This window comes from Erythrolamprus reginae, unplaced genomic scaffold (genome assembly GCF_031021105.1).
Source record: "Erythrolamprus reginae isolate rEryReg1 unplaced genomic scaffold, rEryReg1.hap1 scaffold_141, whole genome shotgun sequence".
Lineage (NCBI taxonomy): Eukaryota > Metazoa > Chordata > Lepidosauria > Squamata > Dipsadidae > Erythrolamprus > Erythrolamprus reginae.
Genome location: NW_027248549.1, coordinates 106,514 through 118,842, shown reverse-complemented (window position 1 = coordinate 118,842; position 12,329 = coordinate 106,514). Strand labels below are relative to the sequence as shown.

The 12,329-nt window shown below is 56.2% G+C and overlaps 2 protein-coding genes across 3 annotated transcripts; one reads left to right on the top strand and one right to left on the bottom strand.

Annotated features, from left to right (window-relative positions):
* Window positions 1-3,617: 3,617 nt before the first annotated feature.
* Window positions 3,618-6,657, bottom strand: LOC139155921 (suppressor APC domain-containing protein 2-like). 2 transcript variants are annotated; one of them, XM_070731296.1, is made up of 6 exons: window positions 6,239-6,657; window positions 5,738-5,874; window positions 5,412-5,558; window positions 5,233-5,328; window positions 4,613-4,738; window positions 4,260-4,485 (listed from the first exon to the last, which is right to left on the bottom strand). In XM_070731296.1, the coding sequence occupies exons 1-6, from the start codon at window positions 6,561-6,563 to the stop codon at window positions 4,357-4,359; spliced, it is 960 nt and encodes a 319-aa protein (XP_070587397.1). In that variant the 5' UTR covers window positions 6,564-6,657; the 3' UTR covers window positions 4,260-4,356. The 2 variants fall into 2 exon arrangements, with proteins under 2 accessions (XP_070587398.1, XP_070587397.1); XM_070731297.1 differs by lacking the exon at window positions 5,233-5,328 and having other exon boundaries at window positions 3,618-4,485.
* Window positions 6,658-6,808: 151 nt separating this feature from the next.
* Window positions 6,809-12,267, top strand: LOC139155920 (UDP-N-acetylhexosamine pyrophosphorylase-like protein 1). The gene is made up of 9 exons (XM_070731295.1): window positions 6,809-7,168; window positions 7,319-7,526; window positions 7,609-7,784; window positions 7,962-8,134; window positions 8,214-8,407; window positions 9,277-9,417; window positions 10,366-10,551; window positions 11,269-11,335; window positions 12,004-12,267. The coding sequence occupies exons 1-9, from the start codon at window positions 6,886-6,888 to the stop codon at window positions 12,097-12,099; spliced, it is 1,524 nt and encodes a 507-aa protein (XP_070587396.1). The 5' UTR covers window positions 6,809-6,885; the 3' UTR covers window positions 12,100-12,267.
* The last annotated feature ends 62 nt before the right edge of the window (window positions 12,268-12,329 follow it).

Here is a 12,329-nt window from a genome sequence, read left to right as displayed (position 1 = left end):
GGGGGGAGTGGGGCTCAGCAGCTTCTGGCCAGTCCTGGACAACCAGTGGTGGGAATATTGTTTGGAGAACCACCTCTGACTGGCCCCGCCCCCACCTGTTCGCTGCCTCCTGAGTCCCAGGTGATCGGGAAGAAATGGGGGTTTTGCAGTGTCCTTCCTCTGCCACGCCCACCAAGCCACGGCCACAGAACCAGTAGTAACACTTTTGAATCCCACCACTGGAGACCCACCTCGGGTGGTTTCCCCCCCAGAATTTGGCCAAAGAACGATGCTCATTGTGGGGCCGAAGCCCTCGTTTGAGTAGGGGACCTTGGCCTGCCCCATATTCGAGTGCAGGCTGTCTCGGTGCTGTGGGAATTGGGGAGCAGCTGCTGCCTGAGGGTTGTAGAGCTGCAGGCACCACAAATGCCAGAGGCCGTTTCGTCTTCCCCGTGGTCCCTCTCCTGAAGGCCTGGCCCCCTGTCCTTTCCCTCCTGAAGGGCCCAAATTCTGGGAAGGAGAGGAGGGTGCGACCCATTCTGACTTTAGCAAAACATCTGCAGTTGCAGGAATGGGCGCAAGGCCAAAGCAACACTGGATTCCTGGAGAGGAGACATCCTGCGATGCGACCCCAGCCTGAACTTAAGAGCGGAGGAAGCCGAGGAAGAAGGGGGGGGTTCGAGTTGGGGGGTGATGTGGGGCAGAAGCCCAGATTCCTACATTAAGCCTGCCTCTGCAGAACTGGCTCCTTCCAGATGTAACATCTGGAATGCCTTCTCAATGACCACCGGGCAGTAAGTCAGGGGATTTATGTGCCAAAGGTTTTGTGGACGGTCACGTCTCCTCCATGCTCAGGTGCAGTCAAGACCCCAAAGGGCAGATTTACTCAGGTAGTATGACCGTATTATTATTATTATTATTATTATTATTATTATTATTATTATTATTATTATTATGTCAGTACAACACAGCAAACGAGATCACTGTGCTGGATTTCGTATTTCATCCCCTGTCGGGCGCTTCCCAAGCACCTAGGACTGAGTGATGTAGCAGTGAATTATGTTTGCCGATCCCAGTAAAGCGGCCTTTTGCAATTGACAGATGGAGATTTTGTCAATTTCGATGGTTTTCAAATGTCCGCTGAGATCCTCTGGCCCTGCGCCCAGCGTGCCAAGGACCACTGGGACGACTTTCACGGGCTTATGCCAGAGTTGTTGCAGCTCGATTTTTAGATCTTCGTATTTCACTAATTTCTCTAGCTGCTTCTCCTCAATTGTGCTGTCTCCTGGGATTGCGATGTCGATGATCCATACTTTCTTTTTCTCCACAATCACAATGTCTGGTGTGTTATGCTTCAGAATTCGGTCTGTCGGAAGTCCCACAGTAGTTTTGCTCGCTCATTTTTGACCACTTTTTCGGGCTTATGATCCCACCAGTTCTTTGCCACTGGTAGATGGTAGTTCCGGCACAAGTTCCAGTGCATCATCTGTGCCACAGCATCTTGTCTATGCTTGTAGTCAGTCTGTGCGATCTTTTTGCAGCAGCTGAGTATGTGGTCGATGGTTTCATCTGTTTCTTTACAGAGTCTGCACTTTGGATCGTCTGTTGATGTTTCAATTCTGGCTTTGAGAGCATTTGTCCTAATGGCCTGTTCTTGTGCCGCCAGTATTAGTATTAATAATAATACTAATCCTCATCTTCTATGCCCTTTAATTGGGATATTAAATAATGTTATTATTACTCTGTTGCTTTGCAGGTTATTACATCGTTGTCAAGGATGTTTCACTTTACCTTCAAGAGAAGGAGCAAAGGGGCAGCTGGAGACCCCTTGACCCCAAAGCCCCCTCCCCATGCAGAATTGCTGGACTGGCAAAAGGCCGCTTCCTATACCTGGGGGTTTTCCTGCACAAACAGCAGGAGATGCTTCATGGCCAAAGTCAGTGGCAGCAAAGGGTCAACTGCCCGGAAGTTGGAGGCACAATAACAAAGAATGGAGGATGTGTTGGTGTTGCTGGGCCTTTCACGACACACTTCAAGCCCAGTTTCTGCCCTTAGCACAGCCCCAAATCCCCATAATAGGGGGCCCTTCGCTTGAAAAGCTGCCCTGACCCCTCAGCCTTGGGGGCTGGTGAAGAGAGCGTCAGTTTGGCAGCTTTGGGACAACGGAGCCCCAAAGACCCCTCGTGTCGACCCTGAGCTACAAATATCCCCCTTTGTTGCTATAATGCCCCCCCTTCGGAGGGTAAAAGAGCCCAGGCTGCTACAGGTTGAGGCAAAAGGTGAGCAAAGGCTCCAGGTGTCTCCAGCCCTGCGGGGGCTCCCACCTAGTCACCCCTCCTTGGGGATCTTGGGGTTTGTTTGGGAAAGAGATTAACTGGACGGTCACCCCAGATGTCCTGCGTTTGGTCTTGGCTTCCCGTGTGGGTCTGTGGCTTAGCGTGATTCAAGAGAGCCTTCGTAGCACATCTGGGCCGGAGCCTGGGCCGTCTTGCACGGGTGGGGGTGGGGGGGCTCCCAGGTTGCTACAGAATAAAGAAAGGGGCCAGAAACCAGGTGGGAGCCGGTCACCCCCCCCGAATTCTTCCCTGGAGGAAGATAAGAAGCGTTTATCTCTTGCACAAAATGAAAGGACACTGAAAACAGACGGATTCCTGGCAAAGTCTTGCAACATATACTAAGCCATAAGCACATTTGGGTGGGGCAGGACTTTGAACATTCAGCCAGCCCCCCCTTACTCCCCCCCCAATCCTGCCCAGCAGTTCTGGGAGGACAGAGAGAGCTGGTTCCTGGAGCCAGTGCCAGCCCCCCAGGGCTGCCTCTGCTGCCTGACACCCCCTGGGACGTGGTGTGAGCCTCTGGCGTGGATGCTCACTGTGGGGAGAAGCCCTGTGGGGGTGTCTGGGGTGTGTGTGTGGGGGGCAGTTGGAGATTCGGGCCTCTGCCGCGCACTGAAGGAACAAAACCAAAACAAAAGAGGAACAAAACACTCATTGTTTTTCCGGGAAGGAGCAGCTGATGGGGAGCCCGCTTGGGTTGGGTTCAGCCCCCGTCTCCCCCTCCCCAAAGCCCAGTGCAAAAATACTCATGACCTGATTCATCACTTGGAAGAAAGTCCGTCCAAGAAGACTCGCTGGCAGAGCGGCCTCTCCACTCCCTGAAAAGCCCACTTGGAAAGAAAGCCATCCAGATAATTAAACACAGATCCTTAACTTAAGTCGAGCCCGGGTGGCGCAGTGGTTGAGTGCAGCACTGCAGGCTCCTGCAGCTAACTGACTAGCTGTAGTTCAGCAGTTCAAATCTCACCACCGGCTCCAGGGTGACTCAGCCTTCCCTCCTTCCAAAGTGGGTAAAACAGGGACCCAGATCGTTGGGGCCAATTATGCTGGCTCTATAAACCGCTTAGAGAGGGCTGTCAAAGCCCTGTGAAGTGGCCTATAAGTCTAAGTGCTATTGCCAACTTGCTCCCTGCTTCCTCTTCAAGCAAAAAAGTTCTCCTTGCTTGCAGAACTTTGAATTGTAACCTTTCCCGCGTCTCTTGAGCAGAACCAGCCACACCCTCCTGTCTTTTGGGCCTCTCTAGTTTCAGGCTAAAGCCCCTTTGATCCATGCCAGGCACTAATATAAAAGCAACAGCAAAATATGGTCTAATATTTTTATTTGGATTTGCACAATGACAAAACTAACACATGTACTTGATTATTATTTTTTTTTAAAAAATATCTTCAAAAATGCTTTGCAGAAAACAAGGCTTATTTGTAAACGCCAGAGACCTCTGTAGTAACTGGGGGGGGGGGGGGGGTCAGAGAGTCCCAAATCCTTTGGCAGCTTCCTCTGTCCATGAAAAGCAGCCAGTTGTGAGCAGCCTGTCAGCTGAGGAAGCCTGGGGGGCCGGGGGGGGGCAGAAAGGCTTACCTCTCAGCCCGAAGGAAACCAGGCAGATTCCGAAGCTTTTCCATTGCACAAGAGGAAGTGCAGACGTATCTGTGCCCTTCCACACGCAGAGTCTGGAGTAGAGCAGTGGGGAAACGTCGGCCATAAATATTACAAAAGGCCCAATTCACCCCCCAGGCCCAAAAGAGAGGCCGGGCTTATCGGAAGAGGTGAGAGTCCGGAGCCTTCAGGAGGGGGGCTGAGGGGGTTGCTCCACACTTTTTGAACGCCCTGGAGTGCTGCAGTCGGGGAGGGGGCTTCCTTGGGGCAGGGGAGTGGGGATCTCGGCCCCCTTCCTGACCCTTCCCCAGAGATGGTGCCGTGATGCCTCCTGCTGCCCGTGGGAATCCGAGGGGGCAGCATTCAAAGAGGGTCCAGGTCTTTCTGCAGCCCCCCACCCACCCCGTGGGAGGCGCCCCATTGCCCCAGTCTCTTGGGGGTCTGAGGCTAAATGAAGGTGGAGTCCAGCTGGCTGCTGTCCTTGGTACTTTCTGCCCTGGCTCCAAAGAGCTGCTTGATGAGAGCGGACTTCTCCTGCTCCAGCTGGGTGATCCGGCGGCCTTTGTCCGTCACTTCCTGCGGGGGCAGGGGGGGGCAAAGCGGTGTTAGCAGAATAGCCGCTTAAGGCCTCCCTCCTCCACCTGCCCCCCAAAGGAGAGAGACAGGAGCGAGGGGGCCCCTGCTCCCCCTGCTCCCCCCTCACCTTGGTCAGGAGCCTGTTCTGCTCTTTCAGCATGTGGATGGTCTGTTGTGGCCCCACGAATGGGGAGGGGCCCGACTGAGTGGCAGGAGGGCTGTGGGAGGCGGTGGGGGGGCTCGAGTCCCCAGGCTGAAGAGAAAGGAAGGTTAGCACATCACAGGTTTCTAGTCCTTATGGGCAGCGGGGCCTTGCTCCAGGCAAATGCGAGCACAGTTTGCTTGTTCCTCCATTCGTTCATTCATCCATTCAACTCCGATGCAGCCCCCTCCCAGTGGGACAATATAAAAAATACATAAGACTATAAAAGAAGTTGAATATGAAAACAATAAAAACCGACAAAGACTGAACGTCCACTGAACGTCCACGCAGCCCACTCGTGCACGGTTCAGCCGCGACAGTTGCAATTTTCACGGCCCCCAGGCCGGCCATTAGAGTGGGAGCAGTTTGGACGTCGGGGTGGGGAGTGGGGTCCATAGAGCCGGGGTAGCCACAGAGAAGGCCCTCCACTGTGGTCCCGCCCACCTGCTGGAGGAGGCCCACCCTGTGGGACCTGATTGGCCTCCGGGAGGTATTTGTGGGCCCCCTCCCTCCCCCTGCCCCCACCGCCTGGGGCTCCTCCCCACCTGGGCCGAGAGGGAGAGCAGCTTCCACAGGCACCGGCTCAGCTCCTGCACTTGGGGGGCACTTGGGGGGCTGAGCCCCGTCCGACTGTCCTCTTCCTGGAGAGACCAAGGGGGCGGAGGGCTGGGTCAGGCCCTTCTGGGGGGGGGGTTGCAGCCCCCCCCCTGCCTCTGCCCCTCACCTGGCGGCCTCTGCTCCGTGCCAGCTGCTTCTGGTGGCCCTGCAGGCGGTGGAGCTGCTGGAGGTACCAGCCCCGGGCCTCTTCCGCCAGCCCCAGCCCCCGCAGCAGGCACTCCCGCTCCTTCTCCCGCTCCTTCTCCCGCTCCAGCTGCAGGGGGGGAGAAGGGCATCAGTGGGCAAGGCAGCCGCCCCTCCTTCCATCTCCAACCCCCCTCCAGGGCCAAAACCAGAGTCCCCATCACTCCCAGCGCCCTGCCAGGGAAGCCACCCAGGGGAGGGGGTGTCCCTCTGCCTTCTGCAGGACGGGGAGGGGGGGGAGGGAAATACCGTCTCTTGGTCCACTCCGTGGGCGAGGGTGTGTCTCCGGCGTTGCCTTCGGATGCTGGGCTGCCTCGGGGGCTCCTGGCAGGGACCCTCCTGTCCCAGCGGCTCCTTCAGGGGCTTCCGGCTCCCACTGGCCTCTCCTGCCGCGGGGGGGGGGGAAGAGGAAGGGGAGGGGGTCGCAGGTTAAGGAGAGGGGGAGGGGTCCCTGCTGAACACACAACCCTCACAAGGAAGCGACCCCTCTGCTCCGTCCCTCCCGCTGCCCGGCTTTGCACTCCGCCCTCCGGCAGCCCCGGATTCCCCCAGGGAAGCCCACCCCCGAATCCGCTCTTCCCCTCGCAGGGCCAGGGCCCCCCAGCCATCTCCCCCTCCTCACAAACCCCGACTGCTCCGCGTGGTGTGTTGGGCCTGGCCTGCCGCCCCCCCGGGAAGCGCCCCGCCCCCCAAGAGCGGGACTGCGCGTGGCCCGAGAGCCTCCCCGCTCCGGAACTCCGGCTGCCTCACCGGCTCGGTGGCCCTGCGGCTGGGGCGGCGCCTGCCCGACGGGGATGCTGGGCTCGGGGCTCTCCTCGGGGCCCGGGAGCGCCAGCCGGAGCCCCAGCACGAAGCGCTCGAAGGTCAGGTAGCCGCTGGGGGGAGCCGCCCGCCGCAGCCCCTCCAGCACCCCCGCCGGCCCCGCTTCCCCGTCCGCCCGCCGCCAGCGCGACTCGATCTCCCGCAGGTGCACGTAGCCCCGACGGCGCTCGTCCAGGATGTCGTAGAGCGGGCGGAGGCTCTGCAGGAAGGCCCGCGGGGGCGGGGGACCGTCCAGGCGGTGTCCCGGCGCCATCGGGGGGCTCGGAGCGGCGTGCCGGAGGGGGGGGCGCGGGCTCCCCGTGACGTCAGCCGCCCTCCGCTCATTGGTCGCCCCGCCCCGCCCTCGCCACCCATTGGCCGAGCCGCCGCGCGGACTGGTTTGATTTTGCTGCGGGAGCGCCGGAGCCGCCGGGCCGGGCGGGGCTGGAGGGCAGGGGGCGGCCGCGGGCTTCCCTCCCGCCCGGCCCCTCGAGGCCCGAAGCTCCGCCTGGCCGGACGGGGCGGCACCCGCGGCTGAGCCCCGCTGAGTGACCGGCGCTTCGTCCCCGCTAGAGGAGGAGGAGGAGGCGGCGGCGATGGAGGCGCTGCGGGTCCGCCTGGAGCGCGCCGGCCAGCGCCACCTGCTGCGCTTCTGGGCCGAGCTGGGGCCGGCGGAGCGGGAGGCGCTGCTGGGGGCGCTGGGGGCGCTAGAGCCCGAGCAGCTGGCCGAGCACTGCCGCCGGGCGGCCCAAGCCTGCGCCCGCCCGCCCCGCCCCTGCGCGGAAGGGCTGGACGGCCGCATGGAGCCCCTCCCGCCCGAGGCGCTGGGCAGCGTGGGCGGCGGAGACCCGGCGGCTCTGCAGCGGTGGGAGGAGGAAGGTGGGCGCGCCCGTCATCCCCGGGGGGGGGACTTTGGCTTGTCGTTGTGCCGCCCCCCGTGGCCGAGAGGGCCCGCCTGGCAGGGGTACTGAACGGGGGGGGGCTCTCAAGAGAGCTGGGCCGATGCCAGCTGTGTCTTCCGTCCCGCAGGCCTCTGCCAGATCGCCCAGGGCAAAGTGGCGGCGCTGCTGCTGGCGGGGGGGCAAGGGACGCGTCTGGGGGTGCCCTACCCGAAGGGCATGTTCGACGTGGGCCTGCCCAGCCACAAGACCCTCTACCAGATCCAGGCCGAGAGGATCCGGAAAGTGGAGCAGCTGGCAGGCCGGAAGTTTGGCCACTCGCGGTGCCTGGTGCCCTGGTGCGTCCCGGGGCCCTGGGCGGCTTAAGTGGCGGCACGGAAGGACCCGGTGGAGAATCCGCTCGCCTGGCTTCTCTCGCAGGTACATCATGACCAGCGAGTTCACGCTGGGGCCGACGGAGAAATTCTTCCGCGACCACCATTATTTCAACCTGGACGAGTCCAACGTCATCCTGTTCGAGCAAAGGATGCTGCCGGCCGTGACCTTTGACGGGAAGGTGATCCTGGAGGAGAAGGGCAAGATCGCCATGGCGCCAGGTGGGCAGCTCTCCTCGGCCTTCTGGGTGGCCCTTCCCTGCTCTCGCATTTGACAGGCGCGTCACACACCGGAGCCCCTTCTGGGATGAGGGCCCCCGGGTAGTGGAAGGGAAGCAGGGGGGCCTGGGGGGGGTGGTCGGAGGAGCAGACTAGCCATTGCTTGCTTTTGTCCTGCAGACGGCAACGGGGGCCTGTACCGCGCCCTGGGGGACCACAAGATCCTGGAGGACATGAAGCGACGGGGCGTCCAGTTCATCCACGTCTACTGCGTGGACAACATCCTGGTCAAAATGGCGGACCCCGTCTTCATCGGCTTTTGTGTGTCGAGAGGGGCCGATTGTGGTGCCAAGGTGAAAGGGGTGGGGCGGCCTGGATTACGTCCACCAGCCTCTCCCCAAGGCCAACGGGCCCTCAACGCTGCCTTTGCAGGTGGTGGAGAAGGCCTCTCCCGCCGAGCCCGTTGGGGTGGTGTGTCGCCTGGACGGGGCCTTTCGGGTGGTGGAGTACAGTGAGATCGTGGCGGAAACGGCCGAGAAACGCAGCCCAGATGGCCGCTTGGCCTACTGGGCAGGAAACATCTGCAACCATTTCTTCAGCCTCGACTTCCTTCGGGAGGTGGTGGAGTAAGTTCCCTGACACACACACACACACACACACACACCCAATCCACACGGGGTGGGGGTGGTGGAAAGTGCGAGGAGCCTGCTAGGAGTACAAACAACGGGGACGGGAGACTCTTGACGCCCAGTTGGACCCAGGAAGGGGGATCTGGAGATTGACAGCTGTTGGAGGCGGCTTAACTGCTCTGGCCAATCGCCGACCAGCTGAGCGTTATTCAGAAGGGGGGGGGCTCTAATATTAAAATTAGGAAACGGTTTTCAGGGAGTCACCAAAACTCACATGCTGGGAAGTGAGAACTTCCTTTTCTCATGCGCCTGGGGTGGCGCAGTGGTTAGAGGGCAGCCCTGCAGGCTCCTTCAGCTGACTGTTAGCTGTAGCTCAGCAGTTCAAATCTCACCACCGGCTCAAGGTGGGCTCAGCCTTCCCTCCTCCCCAGGTGGGTCAAATGAGGACCCCGATTGTTGGGGGCAAGAGGCGGATTCTCTGTAAACTGCTTGGAGAACACTATGAAGCGGTAGATAATTCGAAGTGCTATTACTATAGCTCACTGTTTTCCAACCTTGGCTCCTTGAAGATATTTGGACTTCAACTCCCAGAATTCCCCAGCCACGAAATGCTGGCTGGGGAATTCTGGGAGTTGAAGTCCAGATACCTTCAAGTGGCAAAGGTTGGGAAACACTGAGCTATAGGTAATGCTCTTCCCCTTTTTCGTTCATCCTGAACAGCCGAGTCCAATAATCCCCAATTCGGCTCTTTTCCCTTCCCTGGGGGTGGATCTCTCCTGGGGGGCTGTTGCTTCTTGGTGTGGGGAGGCCCCAGCTGGGCTGAGGAAAGTCCTGGGCTTAGGAAGACCCCCTCCTCTCCTCTCCAGGCAATTCGAGTCGCAGCTGACACCCCACGTGGCCATCAAGAAAGTGCCTTACGTGGACGAGGGGGGCCGTCGGGTGGAGGCCCTGCAGCCCAACGGGATAAAGCTGGAGAAGTTTGTGTTCGACGTCTTCCCCTTTGCTAAGTTAGTGGCCGAGGCCTCTCTTTCCTTTCTTTTTGGGGGGCTGCGAAGTGGAACAGAGACGACTGCGGAGGGGAGGAGGGGGGCAGAGAAGGGGCTGCGCAGCCTTCCACGTTAACACAAAGTCTGCAGAAGCATTGCACACACAGACACCCACACCCACACCAAAACCACCATGCAGCTGGCTGACCTGGGCCCCCTCCCTATTTCAAAGGGGCCCACAGAGATCAGCGGTTCCCATTATGGCGAAGTCTGCTCTTGGGGCAATTCAATCTGTCCTGCGTTGGGAGTTGAGAGGAGTTGGTGAGTTACATCCATCTCTGTGGGCAGTTCAAAGATCTACCTTCCTTGTGGATCTAAAGCTCTGCTGGCTGGAGAATTCTGAGAGTGGAAGTCCACAAGTCCTAAAGTTGCCACATTTGAAGATCTCTGATCTAGAACAATAGAAAGGCATGAAGGGTGAACCAGAGTTACGTGGGTGTCAGTACCCTGCATGTAACTATTGGGTTACAATACATATAAACAAGGAATGTATGTTTACATGATGTGCCTTTAAGAGAAGGATCATAGTTGGCCACAAGGGGGAGCCAACGGAGCTCCTGTTTGGGGGGAGGTCTTTTTACTGATAGTCACTGTATAGCTACAGCTGTGTGCAGATGCCATTGAGATTGTGTTTGTGATTAGAAGCGTAAAGAGATCATTCTATCTTGTTGCTCTATGTAATATATTTCTACTGGTTTATGTGTCTGAATGGCCCATTACTATTACCACTCACAGCTAACGCTGTTTTTGAGTTGTTTTGTGGACGTATTTTTCCCTAAACAATCTATCGACGGGTATGGCCTCAAATGCTTCACTCGCTTGGCATGGCCAAACGAAGTGACCCGTGTAGAACTAAACCACCCGCTGGCCTGTTTCAAGCCCACCAACTCCTGGTCCTTCTATTGGCAGGAACTTTGTCGCCTTGGAGGTGCCAAGGGAAGAGGAGTTCTCCCCGCTGAAGAACGCGGCCACGGCTGCCAGAGACACGCCGGCCACGGCACGCCGTTCCCTCCTGTCTCAGCATTACCGCTGGGCCCTCCAGGCGGGGGGCAGATTCGTGACAGGGGCCGGGGAGCCCATCCCGGGAAAGGAGAGGTGGGTTGCCCTGTCTCGATCAGCCTGGCTGGGCATGAGGCTTGGCCCTGGGCGAAAGGGCAGCATTGACCCCCTGCTGCAAAATCCTGGGTCCTGCACAGCCATTGTTGGATTTTGGTTCAGGGCGTTGTGTGAATCGGCTACATGTCTGATGCAACAACCGAGGCTTTGTGAACCGTGTTTATTTTATGAGTAGGATGGCCATATTTTAAAGTTAATACTGATTTTTACGATTTAAATTGGGGATATTGAAACAACTGTAACTACACTGCACAAAAATATAAAGGGAACACTTAAACAACACAATATAACTCCAAGTCAATCAAACTTCTGTGAAATCTAACTATCCACTTAGGAAGCAACCCTGATGGACCGTCAATTTCACATATGCTGTTGTGCAAATGGAGTAGTTGTGCAGATGAAATATTCAATGAGAATATTTCATCCATTCAGATCTAGGATGTGTTATTGGAGTGTTCCCTTTATTTTTTTTGAGCAGTATATTTACCAGGCACCCATGGAAAAGATGTTTGAATGGTTAACAATTAATATAAAAACTCTCCACAATCAATGGCAAATACTATCCCAGTCCCAGATTGTAGATTTGTTTATTCCATGGGAATAAACTTTCATGCATTTCGATCTCTATTGCCCTCCAGCATAAGTTGCGTTTGTGTGTTTCTGGGGAGCCTTAAATGTTTTCCTGTCTTCCTCCAGTTTCTCCCAAGACGAGGAGCCGCCTGCCGTGTGCGAGATCTCACCACTGGTCTCTTACTTTGGAGAGGTCAGAAAATTATTCTCTGTTGCAGAGCTCCCAAAGGGTTAAATATCTGTTGCGAAAAGGGAACAAACTTTGCAAACAATGCAAACTGGTTTTTGCACTGACCCAGAAATAAGAGCAGGAGAATCCTTTGTAAACATTTACTCATTGGTTATTGGGTGGTTTGTTTGTTTGTTTTTCTTTGCAAAACATGGAAAGAGCCAGAATTTAGCAGTGAGAATTTTGTTTTGCATGTAAAGAAGGCTAATATTGCATTAGGCCTGGGGCACCCAGCAACCTCTCTCTTGTTTTGCTAACATTTTTTAAGAGCACGTGATTGGTGCCCTAAAGTGAAATAGCAGCCTGGTTAGGCCTTTACCTGCAAAAAGCCTGGAAAAAAAATACAAAAGAATTGGTGAAAAATAATGTGAACACGGTAGAAATAGGTGGATATGGAGGAAACTCAAAGTGTGTATACAGTAGATAAAAAAGGGCTGGTTTTAAAAATCAAGATGGTTTGTGATTGTTGCAGAAAGCAAAGATAACCAAAACAATTTTCCCCAGCATCATTAACTGCTAGTTTAATTCTATTTTATCACACAGTTCATCTCCACCTTTTGGGTTTTATTAATCTCTGAGGCGTCTTAAAAAATAATCCCTCCACATTCAGTGTATCAAATTCTTTTTTGCAGGGGCTGGAACAATACATGCAGGGCAAAAACCTTCCGTCTCCGTTTCTTCTTGATGAAACTAAAGCTGAATTGTTTTCTTTGGGTGAAGCTGAATAGCTCCGTTTTGGGGGGGGAAAGATAATTTCTTTTAAAAACTAAATCAATTCTTTTTTTAGAAAAGGTAACTTTGAAAAGCGCTTTGAGAACCAAGGAAAACGTTTATGAAGAAAGAACTGGGTTTTGTCTGTGCATTGTCCTTCATATTAAAATGAATTTTAAAAGCAACCCTGACCAGGTGGGTTCCTTGTGTGCAGCATTTTTAAGGGGCTGGGGTGGAGGTTTGACCC